General features: G+C 43.9%; 1 protein-coding gene across 1 annotated transcript in view; it reads right to left on the reverse strand.

The window, feature by feature from the left end:
* Positions 1-25,403, reverse strand: part of LOC138666462 (zinc finger protein 850-like) — a 137,453-nt gene extending 112,050 nt beyond the window's left edge. The window contains exons 1-8 of the mRNA XM_069754685.1: positions 25,273-25,403; positions 24,229-24,377; positions 23,920-24,099; positions 23,713-23,836; positions 23,530-23,627; positions 22,955-23,045; positions 19,056-20,502; positions 18,946-19,010 (exon numbers count right to left, since the gene is read on the reverse strand). Coding sequence (XP_069610786.1) covers positions 18,946-19,010; positions 19,056-20,502; positions 22,955-23,045; positions 23,530-23,627; positions 23,713-23,836; positions 23,920-24,099; positions 24,229-24,306 — 2,083 coding nt within the window. The 5' untranslated portion in view covers positions 24,307-24,377; positions 25,273-25,403. The remainder of the gene's footprint in view (positions 1-18,945; positions 19,011-19,055; positions 20,503-22,954; positions 23,046-23,529; positions 23,628-23,712; positions 23,837-23,919; positions 24,100-24,228; positions 24,378-25,272) is intronic.
* Positions 25,404-26,057: the final 654 nt, after the last annotated feature.

The raw sequence follows: 26,057 nt of genomic DNA on the forward strand, positions 1-26,057 counted from the left end.
CTGCTTGTTGCAGAATATTTATCCACGTTGGAGTGCGGTTATCGAGGTAGTCATCATTTGGGTCTGCCTTTATTATCACGGTAGTAATCACTTGGGTTTGCTTTATCTCAGAGTCAGTATTGATATTAGCTTTACGTTTACCTGGAAAAGACTTGCAATTAGAACTGAGAATTTTCTTTAAAAGCATAATAAATAACTTTACCATCACTTTATCATTTGAACTTGTTCTATATCATGAGTAACTCTCATTAGCCTTGATCCATATAGTGGCAGCAGGCAGGTCCTACCACCTGACAGAAGCCTCCTTGAGATTCTGTGAGGTAATTATATACCATGGAATGCTGATTAATAATAACTATAAGCTGTTTCATGTAGGCTGATTCAACATTTAGAGAATCAAATAAATAATCAGTTATACTATCAAAAGTGTCACCTAGTTGATGCACACCAACACATATTCATAGATGCCTATCTCTAGAAGCTGAATGAAATTAATTTGAGGTAGCTGGAGCAGGTACAATGGTCAGGCAGTGGACTTTTCCCACATTTAGGCATACACAGATTACGCATCCCTATACGAATCTAGCAGCAGCACAATGGAATTCTGGGGCTTTTACCGGACTGCATTCTTAGTCTGATGCGTCAGTCCATGATAAAGGGCACACATAATGAAGAATAGTGCCCGAGGCAGGCAGTACTTACTGTCCGCTCTCCTCAGTCCATCCTCTTCTTTAGCACCTGAGTGCCTTTGCCAGCCTACTTTTTCCGGTGCAGAGGCCTGATCTTGCAGGCTCTGGAGTAGTTGTAGGTCCATCTTCCTGGACATCTGCACAGTGTATATCTCTGCGGGGAGATGAAGCAAAGCACCAGCTTTTGCTTCAATGTCAGCTCGGTTATTACCTTCAGCTTCTCTAGTGCGCTCTGTAGTGTGAGCTTGCACCTTAACTATAGCAACTTGAAGTTGAGCCAGTCTGCATTTTTAACAGGTTTACCAGAAGAACCAATAAACTTTCTGCTCTTCCACATGGGACCGCAATTAGGGAAAATGCCGAATGCGTGGCACTATCGGTAAATGCTCTGCCATTATACATGCCTCAGCGAGTGCTTTCAATTCAGCTTCCCGAGCAGACATCCTAGAAGGTAAAGCTTCACTTGTTACCACCTCATGTTGATCAACTATTGCATAACCTGAATGAGGTACTTTATCTTGGAAAAACTGTGACCCATCTACATAAAGCTCTAGACCTGCATTAGGGACTGGTGTCTCTTGCACATTGGCAAGTAGTTATGTTAAAAACAGTACACTCTTAACATGTCCCCCAGGATTCATGATAGTACAAATGGAAAGGAAGGTCATAACTTGGGATTCCTAGTGTTGGGGCTGAGAGAATGGCTTCCTTCAAGTCCTTTAACCCCATTTTTGCTTCTGTGGTCAGTTGGTATGGCTGAGCAATGTTACGCATTGACAACACATCAAAGAGAGGGTGCATGATCTGTGATGCAGAGGGAATCCATTCTCTACAGTAGCCGATCTGCCCCAGAAATGTTCTCAGTGTACTAATGGAAGTGGGCACAATTGCTTATGTGCTTCAATTGAGGTGAAATGCAGTGACCTAAGAAAATAAAATTTTTCTAACATTTTCCTTTTTTTTTCTTTAAACCTTATATCCGTCGTGGTACAAAAAGTTTAGCAAGGAATCTGTTTTGATTAGACATACCTGTTTGCTATCTGCTCAGGGGAAATTGTCTAATACACCGCTACAGTTCCTGGCTTCAATTTGATGGATACTGGTGTTTTCATTAACGAACCAACGCCTCTCTTATCCTTTACCCATACTGCAGCTGATATTTGCTTGAGCATTTGTTGAATGTCCTCATATTTGTCAATTTGCAATTCTTTAACATCTAGCTGAATTAGTGACATCATGGTGGAGAGGATTGCTCCAGACAACGGGCCTGTAACAGTAAGGCTATGTGCACACGTTGCAGATTATTTGCGTTTTTTTAGCGCTTTTGCGCTATAAAAACGCTATAAAACCGCAAATAATCTGCATACATTAAGCATCCCATCATTTATAATGGAATCCGCAATTTCTGTGCACATGATGTGCGTTTTTCCGCATGAAAAACGCATTGCGGAAAAATAATGAACCTGTTCATTAATTTTGCGGTTTTTTTCGCGGATTTCCCACTGTCTAATGCATTGGGAAATGTCTGGGAAAAACCGCGCAAAAAACACGTCAAAACCGCGCAAAAAACACGCAAAAAAAACCACATGCGGATTTCATGCGGAAATCTGGCAGAAATGTCTGGATTTCCACAGGAATTTTCTGCATGAATTCCTGAACGTGTGCACATAGCCTTATGCCTTTCTTCCAAACTGAATAACTGCATTCATCGCACTCAGGATATTAGCACCTATCAAGCTTAGAGGACATTTATCTGAGACTAGCAATTGGGCACACAAGTCTGTGGTACGTGCTACTCACACATTCATGGGTTCTGTTTTATGCAAGGGATGGACTGTTCCTACACCCTGGATGGTTTTCCTGTCATGAATGGTTGTGCCATGTTCTTTTTCTTATAATAGTAAGTCTCACCCTGTATCAATCAGGCATTTTAATTATTTCCCATTAGGAAGTTTTAAGTGTGTGACAGCCATCCCATGGGGGAACCACTATTTTTGTTTACTCTTCTCTGGGTGAACTATCCCTTTTCTTCTCTTCCCCTGTTCCCCTGTGATATATACCTGCCACCTGCACCCCAGTTTTCACAGCATTATTAAATGCATCCGGAGGTATATTCACCATAACAGGAGTTGGCTTTTGCTGCATCTTTGCTTTCCTACTGTTAATTTAGTCCTCTATCCCCCTAAACATGAGAAAGGATTGTATATACGTTCTGGCCGTACCCTCATCACTTACGTTCTTAGATCTTCTTTCAATCCTGTCAGAAACACTTTTTTAGAAATCCGGCTTCTCTGGGGTTTTTCAAATCATAGTTATGACGGGTAATGGTTGTCTGGAAGTGAAATATTTCCTCATTTCTCCCCACTGTAGGAATTAAATTTTGTATTTGGGGCTGTTCCGTACTGAAGTGGAGAAACTGTCTGTGGACCCATGTGACAACCCATGGTAATGAGTATAGAGGAGGAGAAGCATCAGGGATAGGGAAAACATCATATACAAGTGAGCTAGTTTTCATCTGTCCAGACATGGGGTTCAGTTCTTCCCCCGTGACCGGCACCCATGGGGCCCCTGGCTGTTGGTATATCACCGGGGTCTGCACATAGCAGAGTCCAAGTGCTGTAAAGTCCCATCGGGGATGGGGTGGAGATAAAGCTATACGAGTCAGGCAAGCAGGGTATTATATAGATGCCGAGGCTGCAGACACAGAAGAAATCTATCTGCGCAGCTTCGTCCTTCCATGGGCTGTTTTCAGAAGGGGGCTGATCTCATCCCCTGCTGTTACAGGGGCGGAGGGAGCTGCGGAGACAGGGACTGACTTTGTGAGGGGGGCAGCTGCCTGTGTGTGTGGAGACACTGCAGATTGCGTTACATACATTCTGACTTCATCACATTCCTCATTCTCAGTATTTAAATGTCATTCAGAGGTTCTGATCCATGCTGCAACTTGCACCCCATAGTCATATTTATCAATCCATGCGGCATGCTTCTTACCTAAATGATTCCATTTCTCAGCATCCAAACATCCATTCTTTGGCAGTCCTGCATTTTTAGAATTATCAGCGGTATCCTTATCTGCTTTATTTCCCTGCTCAAGAGGCACCAGGTCCTTTATCTTATCTCTCGGATTCATAATCTGTCCTGACCTGGTTAGTCTAGCACCCATAACAGCTGTCAAAGGTAGCGACCCCTATCTTCAGCCCTGTTATGTATAAGCTGGATCCCACTGGTCTACTATCATAGCCAGCAATCCTGCTTCCAAAGCAATAAGCTGAACCGCAGTCCTCTGTTCTGTCCTGATGCTGATGCACACTGTCCTGAAAAAGTAGATCACTATGAACAACGCAGTTCCAACCACAAACGCTATATACTGCTCATACATCTGGATCTGAGTCCTCACTAGACTCTGAATATGCAAGGTCTTTTCCTGAATCCACGCCGGGTTCAATAAGAAAATATTAATGCGTGGTATTATCTTTCCACCTTGGCATATACCATCTAGAGTCTAATATATCTACCCAGCTTCTGATCAATCCATGAGGATGAGTTACTATATGACCTAAACTGGTGAACTAAACATAGACACTTTTCACACAGCATGTGGTGCACACATGGGAAGCATTTGTCTGACATTTTAATCACATCCATACACACAGTACTTCTGTATTTTCTCGCTCCTCAGATCTTCTCAAAATGCTCTAGTGTCAATGGACAAAAGCATAAATCACATCTATGTGTAGAATCTCTTACTTGGTTCACTATATCTTCTAATTAATATCTTGAGCACAGGGTTGCTTACAAAAATGATTATTTATGTTCACCTAGATTGTCTTCACGTGATCTTCCCCACTCCACTATAAACTCCGACCCAGGACATTCCTGTAAGGATGACTGACTCTAGAAAGCCTCCTTTCCCGGAGAGCAAACAGCGTGAGTAAGGCTTCTTTCACACTTCCGTCGGCAGGTGACCGTCATAATGCGTCGGTGCGACATATCGATGGATGCATCAAAAATAGTGAAAAACGGATGCAACGCATACAGTATTTCGACGGATCCGCTAAACAGTTCCGTCGAAAAACTGGATCTGTTGCATCCGTCTTGTCTGTTTTTTTCATCCGTTTCATCCGTTTTTTTTAACGGATCCGTTTTCCATGCGTAAAAATGGGAGTCTCCCAAATGTGATTGGCTACTGGAAAATAAGGGAAGCCAATATATTGAGTGTTTTAACACCCCATCTTTGACAGGGTTTAGATCAAGTGGCAGAAATGGAAGGAATTCTAGCAAAGATTGTTACCATCTATTCTGATTTTGCATTTGAGGCCAATAGGTTGGCAATCATAGTTTGTGTAAAGGTGGCAGAAAGAGAGCGGATTCTTCATCAGCGACGTCGACCTCGCCGCCTTTGGATACATCCATCAACGCACAGCGATTGACCCGTGGAATCTATTCAACGCTGTACATGGAGTTGAGGCAGAACCTGGACAAGTTTTTTAACTACGTGCGCATGAGACCTGAACACTTTGACATCTTGGTGGAACGTGTTGGAGACTTAATCCGAAGAAAGGACACCTATTTGCGTTTTTCCATCTCACCGGCGGAGCATCTGATGGTGACGGTAAGCCTTTTTTTAAAAATGTATTTAGTTTTATCATTGTTCATCATGTGCACATATATACCAATAGAAAAAGGCACCACACGTTGATAATATGAAAAACCACTTTATTAGTATCAAAGAAAAACCATAAATTGTCATAAAAGAGCCTAAATAGGCAGCAGGTGAGAGACGACAAACACAGAAAAAAAGGTAGACACCTGGCAAAAGGTCACAGAGATGTATACATAAATATACTGGTATATCCATAAAGCTCACATTGCATACAAATTACATGAAACATTTCAAGAAATGGTTAAATATAGCATGGCAATCTAACAAAAAAGCCTAATGAAGTATTATATAAGGATTCAGTATATGGTCTCAGTATAAGGGGCTAATATGCCATGTAAATCCACATATAAACAAAGTGTCCAAAAGACTATAGTTAGCTATACAGACATTCATCTAGCATATTATATAGCACACCAACACATATTTACCAGACAATGGAGGAGTAGCCAGGAGTCCACCGCACCCGACGCTCGTTTTGCAAAGAAATGCTTTGTCCCTGGAAAAAAAAGGGAGATTTAAATTGGCACTAAGTGGATCTACGTCAGTTCTGTTAGTTTGTCATATATCTTCCAGCCAGGGCCGGACTGGCCATCAGGCAGTTCTGGCAAATGCCAGAAGGGCCGATGGCAGTAGTGGGCCGCTCGAGTCTGTCGGCACACTCCCGACCCTGCATTCAACTAAACCGGCGTCATAGACGCCGGTACAGTTGAATGCAATGATGGGGAGAGAGTGTCTGCTGTCGCTCCCTCTCCCATCATTCCCCGCTCTGTCTGCCGCTTACACTGCGGGTGCGCGATGACATCATATAATCGCGCACCTGCTGTGTGACCGGGCGGGCAGACTGCAGCTGCTGAGACCGGAGCCAGGAGCAGCGCGGGGCAAGAGGAAAGGTGAGTAGAGTCAGTGTTCTTTTTTATTTATTATTACATGGCATGGCTGCATTACATTCTATGGGGCTGGGCAGCGCTGCATTATATTGTATGGTGGCTTTGCTGCATTACATTCTATGGGGACTGGCTGCATTACATTCTATGGGGACTGGCTGCATTACATTCTATGGGGTCTGTGCTGCATTACATTCTATGGGGGCTGGCTGCATTACATTCTATGGGGCTGTGCTGCATTACATTCTATGGGGCTGTGCTGCATTACATTCTATGGGGCTGTGCTGCATTACATTCTATGGGGACTGGCTGCATTACATTCTATGGGGCTGTGCTGCATTACATTCTATGGGGGCTGGCTGCATTACATTCTATGGGGGCTGGCTGCATTACATTCTATGGGGCTGTGCTGCATTACATTCTATGGGGACTGGCTGCATTACATTCTATAGGGTCTGTGCTGCATTACATTCTATGGGGGCTGGCTGCATTACATTCTATGGGGCTGTGCTTCATTACATTCTATGGGGACTGGCTGCATTACATTCTATGGGGACTGGCTGCATTACATTCTATGGGGTCTGTGCTGCATTACATTCTATGGGGACTGGCTGCATTACATTCTATGGGGTCTGTGCTGCATTACATTCTATGGAGGCTGGCTGTATTACATTCTATGGGGCTGTGCTGCATTACATTCTATGGGGGCTGGCTGCATTACATTCTATGGGGCTGTGCTGCATTACATTCTATAGGGGCTGGCTGCATTACATTCTATGGGGGCTGTGCTGCATTACATTCTATGGGGCCTGTGCTGCATTACATTCTATGGGGGCTGTGCTGTATTACATTCTATGGGGCTGTGCTGCATTACATTCTATGGCGGCTGGCTGCATTACATTCTATGGGCCTGTGCTGCATTACATTCTATGGGGACTGGCTGCATTACATTCTATGGGGACTGGCTGCATTACATTCTATGGAGTCTGTGCTGCATTACATTCTATGGGGGCTGGCTGCATTACATTCTATGGGGCTGTGCTGCATTACAATCTATGGGAGCTGGCTGCATTACATTCTATGGGGCTGTGCTGCATTACATTCTATGGGGTCTGGCTGCATTACATTCTATGGGGCTGTGCTGCATTACATTATATGGGAACTGGCTGCATTACATTCTATGGGGCTGTGCTGCATTACATTCTATGGGGCTGTGCTGCATTACATTCTATGGGGGCTGTGCTGCATTACATTCTATGGGGGCTGTGCTGTATTACATTCTATGGGGCTGTGCTGCATTACATTCTATGGGGGCTGGCTACATTACATTCTATGGGGTCTGTGCTGCATTACATTCTATGGGAACTGGCTGCATTACATTCTATGGGGCTGTGCTGCATTACATTCTATGGGGCTGTGCTGCATTACATTCTATGGGGGCTGTGCTGTATTACATTCTATGGGGCTGTGCTGCATTACATTCTATGGGGGCTGGCTGCATTACATTCTATGGGGCTGTGCCGCATTACATTCTATGGGGACTGGCTGCATTACATTCTATGGGGCTGTGCTGCATTACATTCTATGGGGACTGGCTGCATTACATTCTATAGGGACTGGCTGCATTACATTCTATGGGGTCTGTGCTGCATTACATTTTATGGGGGCTGGCTGCATTACATTCTATGGGGGCTGGCTGCATTACATTGTATGGGGCTGTGCTGCATTACATTCTATGGGGACTGGCTGCATTACATTCTATGGGGCTGTGCTGCATTACATTCTATGGCGGCTGGCTGCATTACATTCTATGGGCCTGTGCTGCATTACATTCTATGGGGACTGGCTGCATTACATTCTATGGGGACTGGCTGCATTACATTCTATGGGGTCTGTGCTGCATTACATTCTATGGGGGCTGGCTGCATTACATTCTATGGGGCTGTGCTGCATTACAATCTATGGGAGCTGGCTGCATTACATTCTATGGGGCTGTGCTGCATTACATTCTATGGGGTCTGGCTGCATTACATTCTATGGGGCTGTGCTGCATTACATTATATGGGAACTGGCTGCATTACATTCTATGGGGCTGTGCTGCATTACATTCTATGGGGCTGTGCTGCATTACATTCTATGGGGGCTGTGCTGCATTACATTCTATGGGGGCTGTGCTGTATTACATTCTATGGGGCTGTGCTGCATTACATTCTATGGGGGCTGGCTACATTACATTCTATGGGGTCTGTGCTGCATTACATTCTATGGGAACTGGCTGCATTACATTCTATGGGGCTGTGCTGCATTACATTCTATGGGGGCTGTGCTGCATTACATTCTATGGGGCTGTGCTGCATTACATTCTATGGCGGCTGGCTGCATTACATTCTATGGGCCTGTGCTGCATTACATTCTATGGGGACTGGCTGCATTACATTCTATGGGGACTGGCTGCATTACATTCTATGGGGTCTGTGCTGCATTACATTCTATGGGGGCTGGCTGCATTACATTCTATGGGGCTGTGCTGCATTACAATCTATGGGAGCTGGCTGCATTACATTCTATGGGGCTGTGCTGCATTACATTCTATGGGGTCTGGCTGCATTACATTCTATGGGGCTGTGCTGCATTACATTATATGGGAACTGGCTGCATTACATTCTATGGGGCTGTGCTGCATTACATTCTATGGGGCTGTGCTGCATTACATTCTATGGGGGCTGTGCTGCATTACATTCTATGGGGGCTGTGCTGTATTACATTCTATGGGGCTGTGCTGCATTACATTCTATGGGGGCTGGCTACATTACATTCTATGGGGTCTGTGCTGCATTACATTCTATGGGAACTGGCTGCATTACATTCTATGGGGCTGTGCTGCATTACATTCTATGGGGCTGTGCTGCATTACATTCTATGGGGGCTGTGCTGTATTACATTCTATGGGGCTGTGCTGCATTACATTCTATGGGGGCTGGCTGCATTACATTCTATGGGGCTGTGCCGCATTACATTCTATGGGGACTGGCTGCATTACATTCTATGGGGCTGTGCTGCATTACATTCTATGGGGACTGGCTGCATTACATTCTATAGGGACTGGCTGCATTACATTCTATGGGGTCTGTGCTGCATTACATTTTATGGGGGCTGGCTGCATTACATTCTATGGGGGCTGGCTGCATTACATTGTATGGGGCTGTGCTGCATTACATTCTATGGGGACTGGCTGCATTACATTCTATGGGGCTGTGCTGCATTACATTCTATGGCGGCTGGCTGCATTACATTCTATGGGCCTGTGCTGCATTACATTCTATGGGGACTGGCTGCATTACATTCTATGGGGACTGGCTGCATTACATTCTATGGGGTCTGTGCTGCATTACATTCTATGGGGGCTGGCTGCATTACATTCTATGGGGCTGTGCTGCATTACAATCTATGGGAGCTGGCTGCATTACATTCTATGGGGCTGTGCTGCATTACATTCTATGGGGTCTGGCTGCATTACATTCTATGGGGCTGTGCTGCATTACATTATATGGGAACTGGCTGCATTACATTCTATGGGGCTGTGCTGCATTACATTCTATGGGGCTGTGCTGCATTACATTCTATGGGGGCTGTGCTGCATTACATTCTATGGGGGCTGTGCTGTATTACATTCTATGGGGCTGTGCTGCATTACATTCTATGGGGGCTGGCTACATTACATTCTATGGGGTCTGTGCTGCATTACATTCTATGGGAACTGGCTGCATTACATTCTATGGGGCTGTGCTGCATTACATTCTATGGGGCTGTGCTGCATTACATTCTATGGGGGCTGTGCTGTATTACATTCTATGGGGCTGTGCTGCATTACATTCTATGGGGGCTGGCTGCATTACATTCTATGGGGCTGTGCCGCATTACATTCTATGGGGACTGGCTGCATTACATTCTATGGGGCTGTGCTGCATTACATTCTATGGGGACTGGCTGCATTACATTCTATAGGGACTGGCTGCATTACATTCTATGGGGTCTGTGCTGCATTACATTTTATGGGGGCTGGCTGCATTACATTCTATGGGGGCTGGCTGCATTACATTGTATGGGGCTGTGCTGCATTACATTCTATGGGGACTGGCTGCATTACATTCTATGGGGCTGTGCTGCATTACATTCTATGGGGACTGGCTGCATTACATTCTATGGGGGCTGTGCTGCATTACATTCTATGGGGGCTGTGCTGCATTACATTCTATGGGGGCTGTGCTGCATTACATTCTATGGGGCCTGTGCTGCATTACATTCTATGGGGGCTGGCTGCATCACATTCTATGGGGCTGGGCTACATTACATTCTATGGGGCTGTGCTGCATTACATTCTATGGGAACTTGCTGCATTACATTCTATGGGGACTGGCTGCATTACATTCTATGGGGGCTGAGCTGCAATGCTGGATACAGCTGTAATTATATGTTATATAGTCGTGTTACACTCCCCTCACTTCTTGTAACCTACAAGTGTACAAAGATATTATACAGTCACCATGTGACATGTGGGCCTGTGCGACTTCAAATGCCAGGGCTGAATTTTAGTCCCAGTCGGCCCTGCTTCCAGCCACGTTCTGCCACTTACATTGTGTAGTGTAATACACTAGGCCTGAGTTTTGGTGCAGTCTTACCAAAAAAAGGGAGATTTAAATTGGCACTAAGTGGATCTACGTCAGTTCTGTTAGTTTGTCGTACATCTTCCAGCCACATTCTGCCACTTACATTGTGTAGTGTAATACACTGGGCCTGAGTTTTGTTGCAGTTTCCCCCCCGAAAAAAGGAGATTTAAATTGGCACTAAGTGGATCTGCGTCAGTTCTGTTAGTTTGTCGTATATGGCCGGCGTCACACTTGCGAGTTTTACGGACGTAAGAGCGCAGAAACTACGTCCGTAAAACTCGCAAAAAATACGGCACAATTATTCTCTATGCCCCTGCTCCTATCTGCCGTATTTTACTGATCAGTATTATACGGCTTTCTACGGCTGTAGAAAATCGCAGCATGCTGCGTTTGTCACCGTATTGCGCAAATAAAACGCCAATTAAAGTCTATGGAAGCCCCAAAAATACGGATTACACACGGACCAGCAGTGTGACTTGCGAGAAATATGCAGCGCTGTTACAGAGAAAAGCCGGTAATTCAGTGCGGTGTACAGTAAAATCACACTGACAGCTTACAGTAGAATAGGTAGAATAAATATGTACACATAGAATAGGTATATATATATGTCAGTGAGACACATATATGTATATATATTCTTACTTCATACAGCCGCGATATAGCAAAAAGCCGGTAATTCAATTACCGGCTTTTGCATTCTCCTTCCTAAAACCCGACATGATATGAGACATGGTTAACATACAGTAAACCATCTCATATCACCATTTTTTTTGCATATTCCACACTACTGTTAGTAGTGTGTATCTGCAAAATTTGGCCGTTCTAGCTCTTAAAATAAAGGGTTAAATGGCGGAAAAAATTTGGCGTGGGCTCCCGCGCAATTTTCTCCGCCAGAGTAGTAAAGCCAGTGACTGAGGGCAGATATTAATAGCCTTGAGAGGGTCCATGGTTATTGGCCCCCCCCTGGCTAAAAACACCTGCCCCCAGCCACCCCAGAAAAGGCACATCTGGAAGATGCGCCTATTCTGGAACTTGGCCACTCTCTTCCCATTCCTGTGTAGAGGTGGGATATGGGGTAATGAAGGGTTAATGCCACCTTGCTATTGTAAGGTGACATTAAGCCTAATTAATAATGGAGAGGCGTCAATTTTGACACCTATCCATTATTAATCCAATTGAATGAAAGGGTTAAAAAAAAAACACACACACACATTATTAAAAATTATTTTAATGAAATAAAAACAAAGGTTGTTGTAATATTTTATTTAACGCCCAATCCAATCACTGAAGACCCTCGTTCTGTCAAAGAAAAAACATAATAAACCAACAATATACTTACCTTCCGCAGATCTGTAAAGTCCAACGATGTAAATCCTTCTGAAGGGGTTAAAACATTTTGCAGCAAGGAGTTCCGCTAATGCAGGCTGCTCCTTGCTGCAAAACCCCGGGGAATGAAGCTAAATATAGGTCAATGATCTATATTTAGCTTCATTTGCGGTGAGGCGCCCTCTGCTGGCTGTTCCTAGATCGTGGGAACTTTCCTAGAAAGCCTGGGAGCTTTCTAGGTAAGTTCCCACGATCTATGAACAGCCAGCAGAGGGCGCCTCACCGCAAATGAAGCTAAATATAGATCATATACCCTACCTAATAATTGACGTTGCAACAAGGTGGAACTCCACACTGCACATGCTTCAGAGGCTGTGCGAACAGAGGCAAGCTGTAATTAATTTGTGGGAGGATACACATACACGGGCAGGCACTTGGATGGCAGACATGGAGTTGTCTGGTGTGCAGTGGTCAAAGCTACAAGGCCTCTGTCAAGTCCTTCAGTGTTTTGAGGAATGCACACGGCTGGTAAGTGCAGATGACGCCATCATAAGCATGAGCATCCCACTAGTGCGTCTGCTGATGCAAAATTTGACGCACATTAAGGAGCTGGCATCTGCAGCCGAGGAGGAGGGAAGCCTTGATGACAGTCAGCCATTGTCTGCTCAGGTAACTCTCCTGGACGAGGTGGTGGACGAAGAGGAGGATGATGGGGATGAATATTTATGGGAGGAGGATGCTTCTCAGGGGGTTTTTGCAAGACACAACTGATGTTGATTTGCAAGAAAGTGCTCCTCAACCCAGCACAAGCAGTGAATTGACACCTGGAACATTGGCCCACATGGCTGAGTATGCCTTGTGTATCCTTAAAAGGGACCCCTGCATTATCAAAATGATGACCGATGACAATTACTGGTTGGCCTGCCTCCTGGATCCACGATATAAAGGAAAATTACAAAATATCATGCCACATGAGAACCTTGAACAAATATTGGCTACCAAACAAGCAACTCTTGTAGACCGTTTGTTTCAGGCATTCCCAGCACTCAGCGGCAGTGATGGTTCTTACACGAGCCGTAGGGGGCAACATGGCAGAGGTGTTAGAGGTGCGCAAATCCGAAGTGGCATTGGACAGAGAGGTTTTATGAGCAGTTTGTGGAGTGATTTCGCAATGATCGCTGACACGACAGGTACTGCTGCATCGATTCAAAGTGACAGGAGACATCATTTGTCCAGTATGGTTATGAACTACTTTTCCTCCCTTATCGATGTTCTCCCTCACAGGTCATTCCCCTTTGATTACTGGGTATCAAAAATAGACACCTGGCCAGAATTGACAGAATATGCATTACAGGAGTTTGCTTGCCCTGCTGCTAGTGTGCTATCAGAAAGAGTCTTCAGTGCTGCTGGTTCAATACTGACCGAAAAAAAGGACACGTCTGGCTATCCAGAATATTGATGATCTAACCTTCAATAAAATGAACCAATCATGGATTTCAAATTATTTTGCCCCACCTTCCCCTGCTGACACGTAGCTTGCCGAAAAAATGTCTTGCTTTTGGCCTCCTCTTACTGACTGCTCCAATTCCTCCATTTGCAGCTGCTGAATGTCCACCATAGGCCATTTTTATACCTCCCTAAATGGGCTGACTCCCCCCACAGGGCCGTGGTCACCACCTGGCGCAAGCACACGTGCGAGTGCCGTTTGCCTGGACAGGTGGGTGTGCCCACTCTTGGGCGACGGCACTGGCACAGGGTCCCTCATAGTACAATGAAGTGTCTCTGACGGTGGTGGTGCACAACCAACGTCAGACACACCGTCGTAATATGTGGGGCCCTGTGCCAGCACCGCCATCCACGAGAGTGTTCCCCCCCAGTTCGAACAGTGCTCTACCACTTGCAATACTTACCTCTCCCTGCTCCACCACTGTGTAGTCTGTGCTGTTAAACCCTTCAATGGCATACTTTGTGCCTACTACCACTGTCTGCTACTCAGCAGAGGAGTCCACCCCTGTACTTAGCTATGCCACCTGTTTAGTCCTGTTACCAATTTTGAACTGCATTTAGCCTACTTTATTATTTGGGCCTACTAACTATGTCTGCCACTCATTACAGTTGTCCTCCACTGAACAAAGCAATGCCGCCTGTTTAGTCCTGTTACCAATTTTGAACTGCATTTAGCCTACTATATTATTTGGGCCTACTGTGTCTGCCACTCATTACAGTTGTCCTCCACTGAACAAAGCAATGCCGCCTGTTTAGTCCTGTTACCCATTTTGAACTGCATTTAGCCTACTTTATTATTTGGACCTATATCTGTGTTTCCTCCTCATCCTGCCCATTGCCCAGCCAGTGATAGATGAGTCTGCTGGTACATTGACCCAGACCACTACATTCCCCTTGCACTCTACACAGCCAGAATCTGACCCTGCTGAAAGTCAGGTTCCCCTTCCCACATACTATACCACCTTACACGGGGACAAAGAGAAAGGTGCAGATGAAAGTGCAGGTTCCTTCATCAGGTGGGGGGGGCATACTCGTTGGTGACGTCACTGGCACAGCCCCTCAAAGTGTCTCTGCCAGTGGGAGGCGCCACCCGGCGTCAAACACACCACTGTACTATGAGGGGACCTGTGCCAGTGCCAATGAGTGGGCCCCCCCTGCTTGCTCAGGATCACAGCACTTGCAAAGTTGAAATACTTACCTCTCCCTGCTCCACCGCTGTGACATATTCCGTGTTTCCTGGACCCACGAAAATCTTGAGCCAGCCCTACCCCCCCACAACTTTAGCCAAATGACCCCCCGTTTTCAATGCCTAACTATTATTATAAAGTAAATTAAGATTGACAAGCTTAAATAATAAGAATTGATCGTTTTGACATTAACATGGGCACTGTAGGTGTTTTCCTGTCCTCCACTCACTGCCGACTTTGATTCCCCATTGACTTGCATTGGGTTTCGGGTTTCAGTCGGCCCCCGACTTTTCGCAATAATCGGCCGATTTCACCCGACCCGACTTTTGACAAAGTCGGGTTTCGCAAAACCCGACTCGATCCGAAAAAAGTAAAAGTCGCTCAACTCTAGTTGTCATGCTTTTATTTTTATTATATATTATTTTCTAATTTTTACTTTTCAGGATTTTGCACTAAACTGTTTTGCAATTTATTTCCTTGTATATGGAATTGATTCTCATGCCAAGTTCTTTTTTTCACAACGACAATATGAATAAGACCCAGACAAGCTCGGAATGTTAGACTCTGTCTCTATCCACTTTTGATGAATTCCCTTTTTCCATATCAGTCCTACTGTCTCATTTACTAGGTGAAATAAATTTTCTAAAGATGTTCATTAGGAGTATTCGATGATTAATTACTACTTTGCTACGGGGGTTCCCATCCCACTTCACCGGCACCTCAGAGTTCTCCATACAAAGTGATTGTAATTCTACTCTTTCTACATCGAGTCTGTGGAACGCAATTGCGCTCCCAACATTTAGTTCCTATATTGAGGACAGCAAATATTCCTATGTAATTGAACAAGACAATCACTGCCTGGGTATATACTGCCCCTACAGTAGTTTAGGAATGATTTATAGCGATAATATTCAAATAGTCAAATTATCTAGGAAAAAAGGTGACTCTTAAGGAACATTCATCTCCAATGATCCCATTTATTTTTCATTTTTAATAAGGTAACACTTGGATGCAATGGCATCCTTGGAAAAAAATATGGTAAATGAGGGATCATTGAGAACAGCACTAGTATTAATTGAATAATTTAATTCAATCATAAAATAAGGAACAGCAGAGGTAAAGAATGGCCCACAATGTGAGGTAGAATAGTTGTAATACCTCATTAGTAAGCAGCAATACAGGATAAAGGTTTTTTTTTAGGAGGAATCCAAAAAAAATTGTTGGAACTATTTTCAGCAAGTCAATATGATCGTGGTAGACGAGGGTTATTCAGACAAAGCATCCATAATTAAGTTGGTTATTCAGGCCTCCAGAGACTACAGTTTTGAGGTAAAGCAGCAAGGTGGCTCAGTGGTAAGCACTGCAGCCTTGCAGCGCCGGTGCCATGGGTTCAAATCCCACCAAGGAGTTTGTATGTTCTCCCCGTGTTTGAGTGGATTTCCTCCGGGTACTCCAGTTTTTCCGCATTCCAAAGACATACTGATAAGGACTGTAGATTGTGAGCCCCATCGGGGACAACGATGATAATGTGTGCAAACTGTAAAGAGCTGCTGAATATGTTGGCACTATATAAAGATTATTATAAAACATCCATCTCATTTCCTTTTGCAGGATCAATCAATCACAGTTACCTCTTCTGAGTGGTTTAGGGACTTTCTCAATACCCATACATGTAATACATTTGACGTTGCCACAGTGGCAGTTATTAATATGGCATGATGTGGGTGTATTCCTCTTGTGTAGGATGCCCCCTATGTGGTAACCTATCCTGTGTTTAAATTCCCTGATCATCTTTCTCACATACTCTATGCCACAGTCACACGTAGCCTTGTATACCACACCTCTGCTACTGCAGTTGATAAAATCTCTGGTACATTGTTTACCTGTGACATTACTTATAAAGACCTTACCAGGCATGATGTGGGAACAGGCCGCGCAGTGACCACATGTGAAACATCTCTTAACAATCAGTAGACAGTCATGCATTTGTGAACGGTTTTTTCTTGAAGTGACTATTCATGCAAACTGGGTCCTAGTTTTATTGGTCCTATTGAGGTTCTCAAGCACATTAATGCCGTTTCCCACAAGCTCAAGCTTCCAGTCGCTTTACGTATCCCCAACTTATTCCACATATCTCTCCTCAAGCCTTTTATCTTTAGCTCCAACTTCAAGGATCCGGGTGCAACTCCTGCTCCAGTAATGTCTAAAGATGTTTTCAAGGTAGAGAATGTTCTGGCTACTAAAAGGATAATAGGAAAAGCCCTTTTTCTTGTGGATTGGAAGGGGTTCGGTCCTGAGGAGAGGTTGTGGGAGCCCAAGGAAAACATCCATGACCCTCTCCTTATGGAGAGATTTCTTGTGAACTTGAAGAAGAGGGGGAGTAAAGGAAGGAATACAGTAGCTTTGGCTTTCCTTCGCAACTTCCATCCTCCTTTCCTCTGGAAGGGACACGACTCACTCACTGCCCCGGCCCTCACGTCCTCCTGCAGCTGTGATCTCCCAGGGTATGCACAGATCTGGGAGATCTCTGGGCACTGCAATTAGAGCATGCAAGCTCCCAGGCTCTTAAATTGACAGCGCACACCGTCCTAAAGTGTCTCCAGCCAATGGCTGGGAGACAAATATTTAAGATACCTCCACCTGTTGGAAGGTGCCTGAGCAATGTATTTTTTTTTTTTACTTTGCATGCTTTCTAGTTGTCAGGTTCCCACCATGTCTTTCTGTATACCAGCCGTGCCTGCCAGTACCTGATGTTCTTGTCTACCAGCTGTGCGTGCCTGTAGCTGCTGTTTCTGCCTACCAGCTGTACCTGTATACCAACCATGCCTGCCAGTACCTGTATACCAGTTGTACCTTCCCATTCCTGGCCGTTCCAGTATCCTGTCCCTTTGGAGGTCAACTGCCGTGTGTCAGAGGTCTGTTGTGGAGTAGCATCTAGCATCCATATGGAGCCAAATCTTACCACACCATCAGGGGCTCTAAAGAAGAATCAGGTGTTCGCCTAGTCATGCCCTTCCAAGCTCCCCTCGGTCCGCGGCACAGTGGTTCCACTACCACGTATGTTACATTTACATACACACAGATCACTAAATATACACATTTCCATACATATCCACTGTATAAACATAACCTGACTTTGCAATTCCTTCCAGGTCATGTGATTCATTACATGATCTGAAAGGTCCTTGAGCCAGACAGATGGAAGGTTCTTCAGCTGCTTAGTCAGGCTCTGTGCAGGTCCCAGTATCTTCCTCTCCTGCTCTGCACCAATCACTTAGATAAGTGTGAGGTTGGAGGAAAGCAGGTCTCCCAATTATCAGAATCTGTCTCAGCATTTTCCTTTGCCACATGAATCTGAAGCTGCCTCCTGTCTAAAAGATGAACTCACTTATTTAGCTAAATGTTTTCTTGATAAAAGTGTATCTTATAATAAAAAATACAATAAATTCTAAAGTAATTTCCTTTACTCATTTAATTATATGACTGCCTGTGATATGTTTTTGTACAATTTGTCAATAACATAGTTTCTCTCTATCTGAGTTTAACAAAAAATTATTTTCCAGTAATTCATTTTTCACAATCTAAGTATGATAATGGCTTTTCCCTGGGTGGGATTTTTGATCTTTAAAGGGGTTGTGCACTATTTGGACAAAACCCTTCTCATTCCTTGCTGCAGTTAAAAACACTTACACAAATCTTCCATACCGGAGCTGTTCCAGTGATGTCTGCACTTGCATTCAGTGCATTACTATACCCACATTTGAACACACTGAATAATAAGAAAAAGTCCGGAGGCGGGGCCAGTGAAGCGGGTGCCGATTGGGTGTAGGGCTCTTGTGATGTAACAATCTCTCATGAGCCCTGGGAAAGTGAATGCAGACACAGCTGCAACGGTACTGGCTTGGAAGGTGAGTGTGAGTGTTTTTATTTTAGCAAGGCCAAACATGAGGTATGATAAGAAGCAGTAGAACAAGTGGACATCCCCTTTAAGAAGGTAACATTTTTAGTTAAATCATTTCCAACATTCGGAACATGAAAAAGGTTTCTCCCCTTTGTGACTTCTCTGATGTTTATTTAGAGTTGATTTCCTTGTAAAACAATTCCCACATTAAGAACATGAAAAAGGCTTCTACCCTGTGTGACTGCTCTGGTGACTAAGAAGAGATGATTTCTTCACAAAATATTTTCCACATTCTGAACATGAAAAAGGTTTCTCCCCTGTGTGGGTTCGCTGATGTTTAATAAGCAGCGACTTCTCTGCAAAACAGTTCTCACATTCTGAACATGAAAAAGGCTTCTTCCCTGTATGGCTCATCTGATGTCTATTAAGATGTGATTTCTGGCTAAAACATTTCCCACATTCTGAACAGGAAAAAGGCTTTTCCCCTGTGTGGGTTTTCTGGTGCTTAACCAAACCTGATTTATGGTTAAAACATTTCCCACATTCTAAACACGAAAAAGGCTTCTCCCCTGTGTGGGTTCTTTGGTGTATAATAAGGTTAAATTTATGGTTAAAACATTTCCCACATTCTAAACATGAAAATGGCTTCTCCCCTGTATGAATTCTTTGGTGCTTAACAAAATCTGATTTATGGTTAAAACATTTCCCACATTCTGAACATGAAAAAGGCCTCTCTTCTGTGTGGGTTCTCTGGTGGCTACCAAGATGCACTTTCCGATTAAAACATTTTCCACATTGTGAACAGGAAAAAGGCTTCTCACCTGTATGAATTTTCTGGTGGTTAACCAAAGCCGATTTCTGGATGAAGCATTTCCCACATTCAGAACACAAATAAGGCTTCTCCCCTGTGTGAGTTCTCTGGTGCTTAACCAAAACTGATTTCCGGTTAAACTGTTTTGCACATTCTGAGCATGAAAAAGGCTTCTCCCCTGTGTGAGTTCTCTGGTGGTCATCACGATGTGCTTTCTGGTTAAAACATATCCCACATTCTGTACATGAAAAAGGCTTCTCCCCTGTGTGAGTTCTTTGGTGTTTAACAAGATTCCCTTTCTGTTTAAAATATTTCTCACATTCTGAACATGAAAAAGGCTTCTCCCCTGTGTGAATTCTCTGGTGCATTACCAAAGCTGATTTATGGATAAAATATTTTCCACATTCTGAACATGAAAATCGCTTCTCCCCTGTGTGAGTTCTCTGGTGACTGACGAGATTTGATTTCTGGTTAAAACATTTTTCACATTCTGAACATGAAAATGGCTTCTCTCCTGTGTGAGTTCTCTGGTGCCTACCAAGATCTGATTTATGGTTAAAACATTTCCCACACTTGGAACAAGAAAACCTATTCTCTGCTGTGTGAATTTTTTGATGTTTAAGACAATACTTTTCAAGACCAAAATTATTTCCATATTCTGAACATGAAAATGGCTTTGACTTTGCAGTTGGTAATGAGTCAGAAAACAGGACCTGTTTCAAAGGATCAGATGACAGATCTTTGCTGTGAGGGGATGACAGTATAGCTGAAGTAATGGCATTCACTTCAGTTGTGTCCTCTGGGATCTCAAAATCATCTGATTTAAAAATGGAAGATGTTAGCTGTCCATCTGATCTGGTGCAGTCATCTGCCAAAAATAAAACCAATTATTATTTTTAAATAAAACATCCTTGAATTTGTTATTTTTTAACATTTCTGTTTAAACTGCAAGTAAAGTAAAAAAAATTGAATTATTAATCAAGACAATGACATTTCACAGTCTAATAGAAAACTGCATAGCATGAACCAGTGGAGCGTGGTGTTCAACTGCCCGTTGTTCCCTCGGTTGACCCTCCTGCCCCGGTGTTGGTTGAGGGAGAGTTGGAATATGAGGTTGAGAAGATTTTGGATTCTCGTTTTTCGAGGCGGAGGCTTCAGTATCTTGTCAAGTGGAAGGGTTATGGTCAGGAGGATAATTCTTGGGTTGTTGCCTCCGATGTCCATGCCACCAATTTGGTTCGTGCTTTTCACTTGGCTTGTCCTGATCGGCCTGGGGGCTCTGGTGAGGGTTCGGTGACCCCTCCTCAAGGGGGGGGTACTGTTGTGAATTCCGCTCTTGGGCTCCCTCCGGTGGTTGTAAGTGGCACTTTTGTGAGTTCTGCTCTTGGGCTCCCTCTTGTGGTTTCAAGTGGTATGGCTGCTCCTTGGAGTTAGCTGTCTTCAGCTGCTTCCACTGATCGTCTTTTCTGCTCGGCTATTTATGCCTGCTCTGTCCTTCAGCCAGTGCCACTTGTAAATGGTTCCTGGTTGGATTCACATCTCTTTGGAGTTCCCTGTTATCCTGACCAGTTCAGCAAAGCTAAGTTTTTGCTTGCTCTTTTCTGTTCACAGATTGTGGACTTATCCGTTCTGTGCTTCTATGTTTGTCCAGCGTTATCAGTATGAATTGATTCTGTCTTGCTGGAAGCTCTGGGAAGCAGATTTACCCTCCACACCTTTAGTCAGGTGTGGAGATTTTCAGTAAACTCTGCGTGGATTTTTGTAGTGTTTTATACTGACCGCACAGTATTCCATCCTGTCCTATCTATCAAGTTAGACTGGCCTCCTGTGCTCATCCTGGTTTCATTCTGTGTATGTCTTTTCCCTCTCCACTCACAGTCATTATTTGTGGGGGACTAATCTATCCTTTGGGGATTTTCTCTGAGGCAAGATAGTTTTCCTGCTTCTATCTTTAGGGGTAGTCAGCTCTTAGGCGGTGACGAGGTGCCTAGGGAGAGTTAGGAGCATCCCACAGCTACGTCTAGTGTGGTGTTGAGCTTAGGGACTGCGGTCAGTACAGTTACCACTTTCCTTCAGAGCTCGTTCCATGTTGCTCCTAAACCACCGCAACATAACAGGGGACAGCGCTTACTGTGGCGCTGTCTCCTGCACTTCACACCGACTGCACACGGACAGCATCCGTGTGCGGTACGTGTTGTACACGGACCCATTGACTTTAATGGGTCCGTGTAATACGTGCGCTCCCACGAACACTGACATGTCCCCGTGTTTTTCAAACGTACACACAGTCCTGACATGTGCAGAGACACATTGATTTTAATGTGTCTACGTGAGTCAGTGTCTCCGGTACGTGAGGAAACTGTCACATCACGTACCGGAACCACGGACGTGTGAAACCGGCCTAAAGCAGTGTCGGCCATCCCTGGCTGAGTACCACAGGTGGCATCACAAACATTAATCTTTAGAATTTATGTCCCACTACACTTCAATCTCCTTTTATTGGACGCACTGCTGCCGTGACGCATCCCTTTAAGTACCGGCCCAGTACCGAGTACCCCATGGTCCTAGCGGACACTGCAAATCCATGAAACCAGGGCTCGAACCATGCTAACAGATATCATGCACACGAGAATTAACTTATATTACATCCATCAGCCACGCACAGCTTAGAGGTATATCACATCACAGGTGTAATTTTTTTGGCGTAGTTTATCACAATCCTATTTAAAATTATTAGGTTTTAAAAGAAACTAAAAGGTCAGGATAAAGGGAAACTTGTTACTGTACAGAAATTCACACTTTGCCTCACTGCATATTCAATATTGTCGATCATAAAACTGAAGTGTCAGAAAGACGACCTGTTTTTTTAGGGACCATATCAGCACATTCAGAAGCACAGAAGGGGGAGAAGGTAGATTCATCCAATGAGATATCAGGATTCTAGGAAGACAACTGCATCATAACCCTCCACTTTCTCTTACAGGCCCATTATAATATTTTAATTCAAGTGATTTTCCAACTTGTTAGCACAATCTATGTACGCTGTCATTTGGCTTTGTAGTTTACAGATCTGGGCAGGTAAGGGTCAGCATCTTCTAATCCCAGGGGGTAGATGGATTGTCCAGGTGTTAATGTTCTACAGAAAAGGTCTTTCAATGCACATAGTCATTTGATCAGTTTTGGGTGGAGGAAAATGTTGTGATCTGGAGGCAAAATGGTGATCACTTGACTGTGATTTGGACTACAACATCGATAAAGCAGCCACAGTCAGGGACTGAGAAGAATCTGTGACTTCTCTGCATTTAGTAGTAACTACTTACCTGGGCGGTTATCTGTAGGAATCTCCTCTTTACACCACTCATCACCCCTCACATATGTCTCTGCAGTATTAATATGGGTCAGATCTTTACCCTGAAACAAATATTGTAAAAGTCACAGACAGATGGAGAAGTCACATCTATGATCAGCTCTAATCCTGCCATCTCCACCGTTCTCATTACACAAGTATCTATATATATATAATTGTCTAAGGGTTTTTCCGTCTGTCTGTCTGTCCAGGAAATCCCGCGTCTATGATTGGTCGAGGCCGCCAGGCCTCGACCAATCAGCAACGAGCACAGTATCGACGTAGATGTCATAATGGTTGCCATGGCGACGATGATGTCATAAAGGTTGCCTCGACCAATCAGCGACGGGCACAGTCTGCCGCGAATCCTGGAATCATCATTGTCCATATACTACGGGGACATGCATATTCTAGAATACCCGATGCGTTAGAATCGGGCCACAATCTAGTAAAACATAATACTGGAGGACAAAACAAGACTGAGCACAAAACCTTCACAGCCGTCTACACATCATAGGGGAGGTCTCATGACACCTTCTCTCCATCTACCTGATGATCCTGAGGAACATTGGGATCTTCTTGTTTACAGGCCTGTGGTAGAAGAGGACGGGGACATCTCTCTGGTGTTGTCCTCTCACTGGATAGATCTGGAGGAAACACATACAGGAACTGAATTCATTCTTTACATACAGATAATTATAGACCGTGTGTGTATTTAGTCCTGTCTATTACCTGGTGATGTGAGGGGCTGAGTAACCTTCAGCATGAAGTCCTTGTACACATGTTTGTGTCCTTCTAAGTACTCCCACTCCTCCATAGAGAAATAGACGGCGACATCCTGACACCTTATAGGAACCTGACACATACAATGATACAGTCATCCCCCCAATCTCTTCATAGCTTTAGCATATAATGTCCCAGCATTCCCAGCAGTGTCACCTCTCCAGTCAGCAGCTCCATCATCTTGTAGATGAGTTCTAGGATCTTCTGGTCATTGATGTCCTCATTTACCAGAGGGTGAGGTGGGGGCTCCGTGATTGGGCTCAGGGGTTTTCCCCGTCCCTCAGACACAGGGTCCTGACAGCGATCACTAGAGGTCTTCTTCACTACGTTGTAATCCTGGTTATGGAGAGACACATTAATAAATCTCACTACAGACATTTCCAGAGTCCTCACCTCTCCAGTTCTGTCCATCTGTTATTCCCATAGATAAGAATGATGTAATGTGACGTCATCAGAATCTCTCACCTCTCCAGTAAGCCGGAAGAGGATCTCTAGGGTGAGGTGTAATATCCTCACCGCCATCTTGTCTGTGTCTATATCCATATTGATGGGAATATCAGGAAAGTTCTCTTATATAGAAGATCTTCACTGAGAGGATCCGATATTGTAGAGACCTGAATGAGAAGATGATGAGCCGATGTAACATCATAAAAATCCTGTGTAATAATACAATTACTGGAGATAATAAGGGAAACATATGAGATTTATTATTTTACAACATTCAGCTTTTTTCCTGACATCTAATAAAACCTATATATTTAGGCCACAAACAACAAGCAGTTTGTTCCTCGGAGTCGGCAGCTGAATACGTTCCTCATAGACTCATCTTCCATAACGCTAATTCTCGTCTCATTTACCGACCCTGGAATCGGCATTAGCAATACTGCAGGAGATATTCATTACACGTGACAGGAGAAATAACTACTTCATGATGAGGACGACATCTTCATCTTCTACTACGGCTCTAGAAACAGATTTGTCCAGAGTCCGTCACTGACTCCATCACCACCGGCCGTCTATATGAAGGTTTCCCGTCTTCACGCAATGTAATCTTCTATCACGTTAGATCTCAGGTCTGATTCACACACAGAAGTTTGAGGCTTTCATAAAAGATTTTTTGTAAGAACAACAAGACAAGAGATATTTGATAACAATGTGTCCATGTACAGGGTTTTTTACCTCTGGATATGATTTTTTTTTTTGAGCATTTTCCAGTAGGCTTCCAGATATTAAATGAAAAACATCAAAAACAGGTATTTACATGTAACAAAATAAATTTGGTGATGGTGGTACTGGGGGAACATTATACTGTGTGGGAGGCCCCGTACTATGAGAGTAATATATGTTTTCTTGGTTCCCGTCTTTCATAGTTGGGTTGTTTGTATTTATCACCAGAAAAGGAACAAAACCATTGCGATTCTTATATGGAGGAAACACAAAAACCCCTAAATATAATTTTTTTTAACAACCTCACAATTTGTGACTCTTCAGGGTAAATCGCTCTCTCACCATTGGATTAGAGCTGATACTATGACGCTAAAGTGACTAAACAGATTTTCTGTCACCTCCATAAAGGGGCACTTTTCTGTGTTTGTCCGAACTGTCCAAGGATTATTATACAGTTGTGGCCAAAAGTATTGACACCCCCGCAATTCTGTCAGATAATACTCAGTTTCTTCCTGAAAATGATTGCAAACACAAATTCTTTGTTATTATCTTCATTCAATTTGTTTTAAATGACAAAAAAACACAAAAAGTATTGTCCTAAAGCCAAATTGGATATAATTCCACACCAAACATAAAAATGGGGTGGACAAAAGTATTGGCACTGTTCGAAAAATCATGTGATGCTTCTCTAATTTGTGTAATTAACAGCACCTGTAACTTACCTGTGGCACCTAACAGGTGTTGGCAATAACCAAATCACACTTGCAGCCAGTTGACATGGATTAAAGTTGACTCAACCTCTGTCCTGTGTCCTTGTGTGTACCACATTGAGCATGGAGAAAAGAAAGAAGACCAAAGAACTGTCTGAGGACTTAAGAAACCAAATTGTGAGGAAGCATGAGCAATCTCAAGGCTACAAGTCCATCTCCAAAGACCTGAATGTTCCTGTGTCTACCGTGCGCAGTGTCATCAAGAAGTGTAAAGCCCATGGCACTGTGGCTAACCTCCCTAGATGTGGACGGAAAATAAAAATTGACAAGAGATTTCAACGCAAGATTGTGCGGATGTTGGATAAAGAACCTCGACTAACATCCAAACAAGTTCAAGCTGCCCTGCAGTCCGAGGGT

This window comes from Ranitomeya imitator, chromosome 2 (genome assembly GCF_032444005.1).
Source record: "Ranitomeya imitator isolate aRanImi1 chromosome 2, aRanImi1.pri, whole genome shotgun sequence".
NCBI classification, from domain to species: domain Eukaryota; kingdom Metazoa; phylum Chordata; class Amphibia; order Anura; family Dendrobatidae; genus Ranitomeya; species Ranitomeya imitator.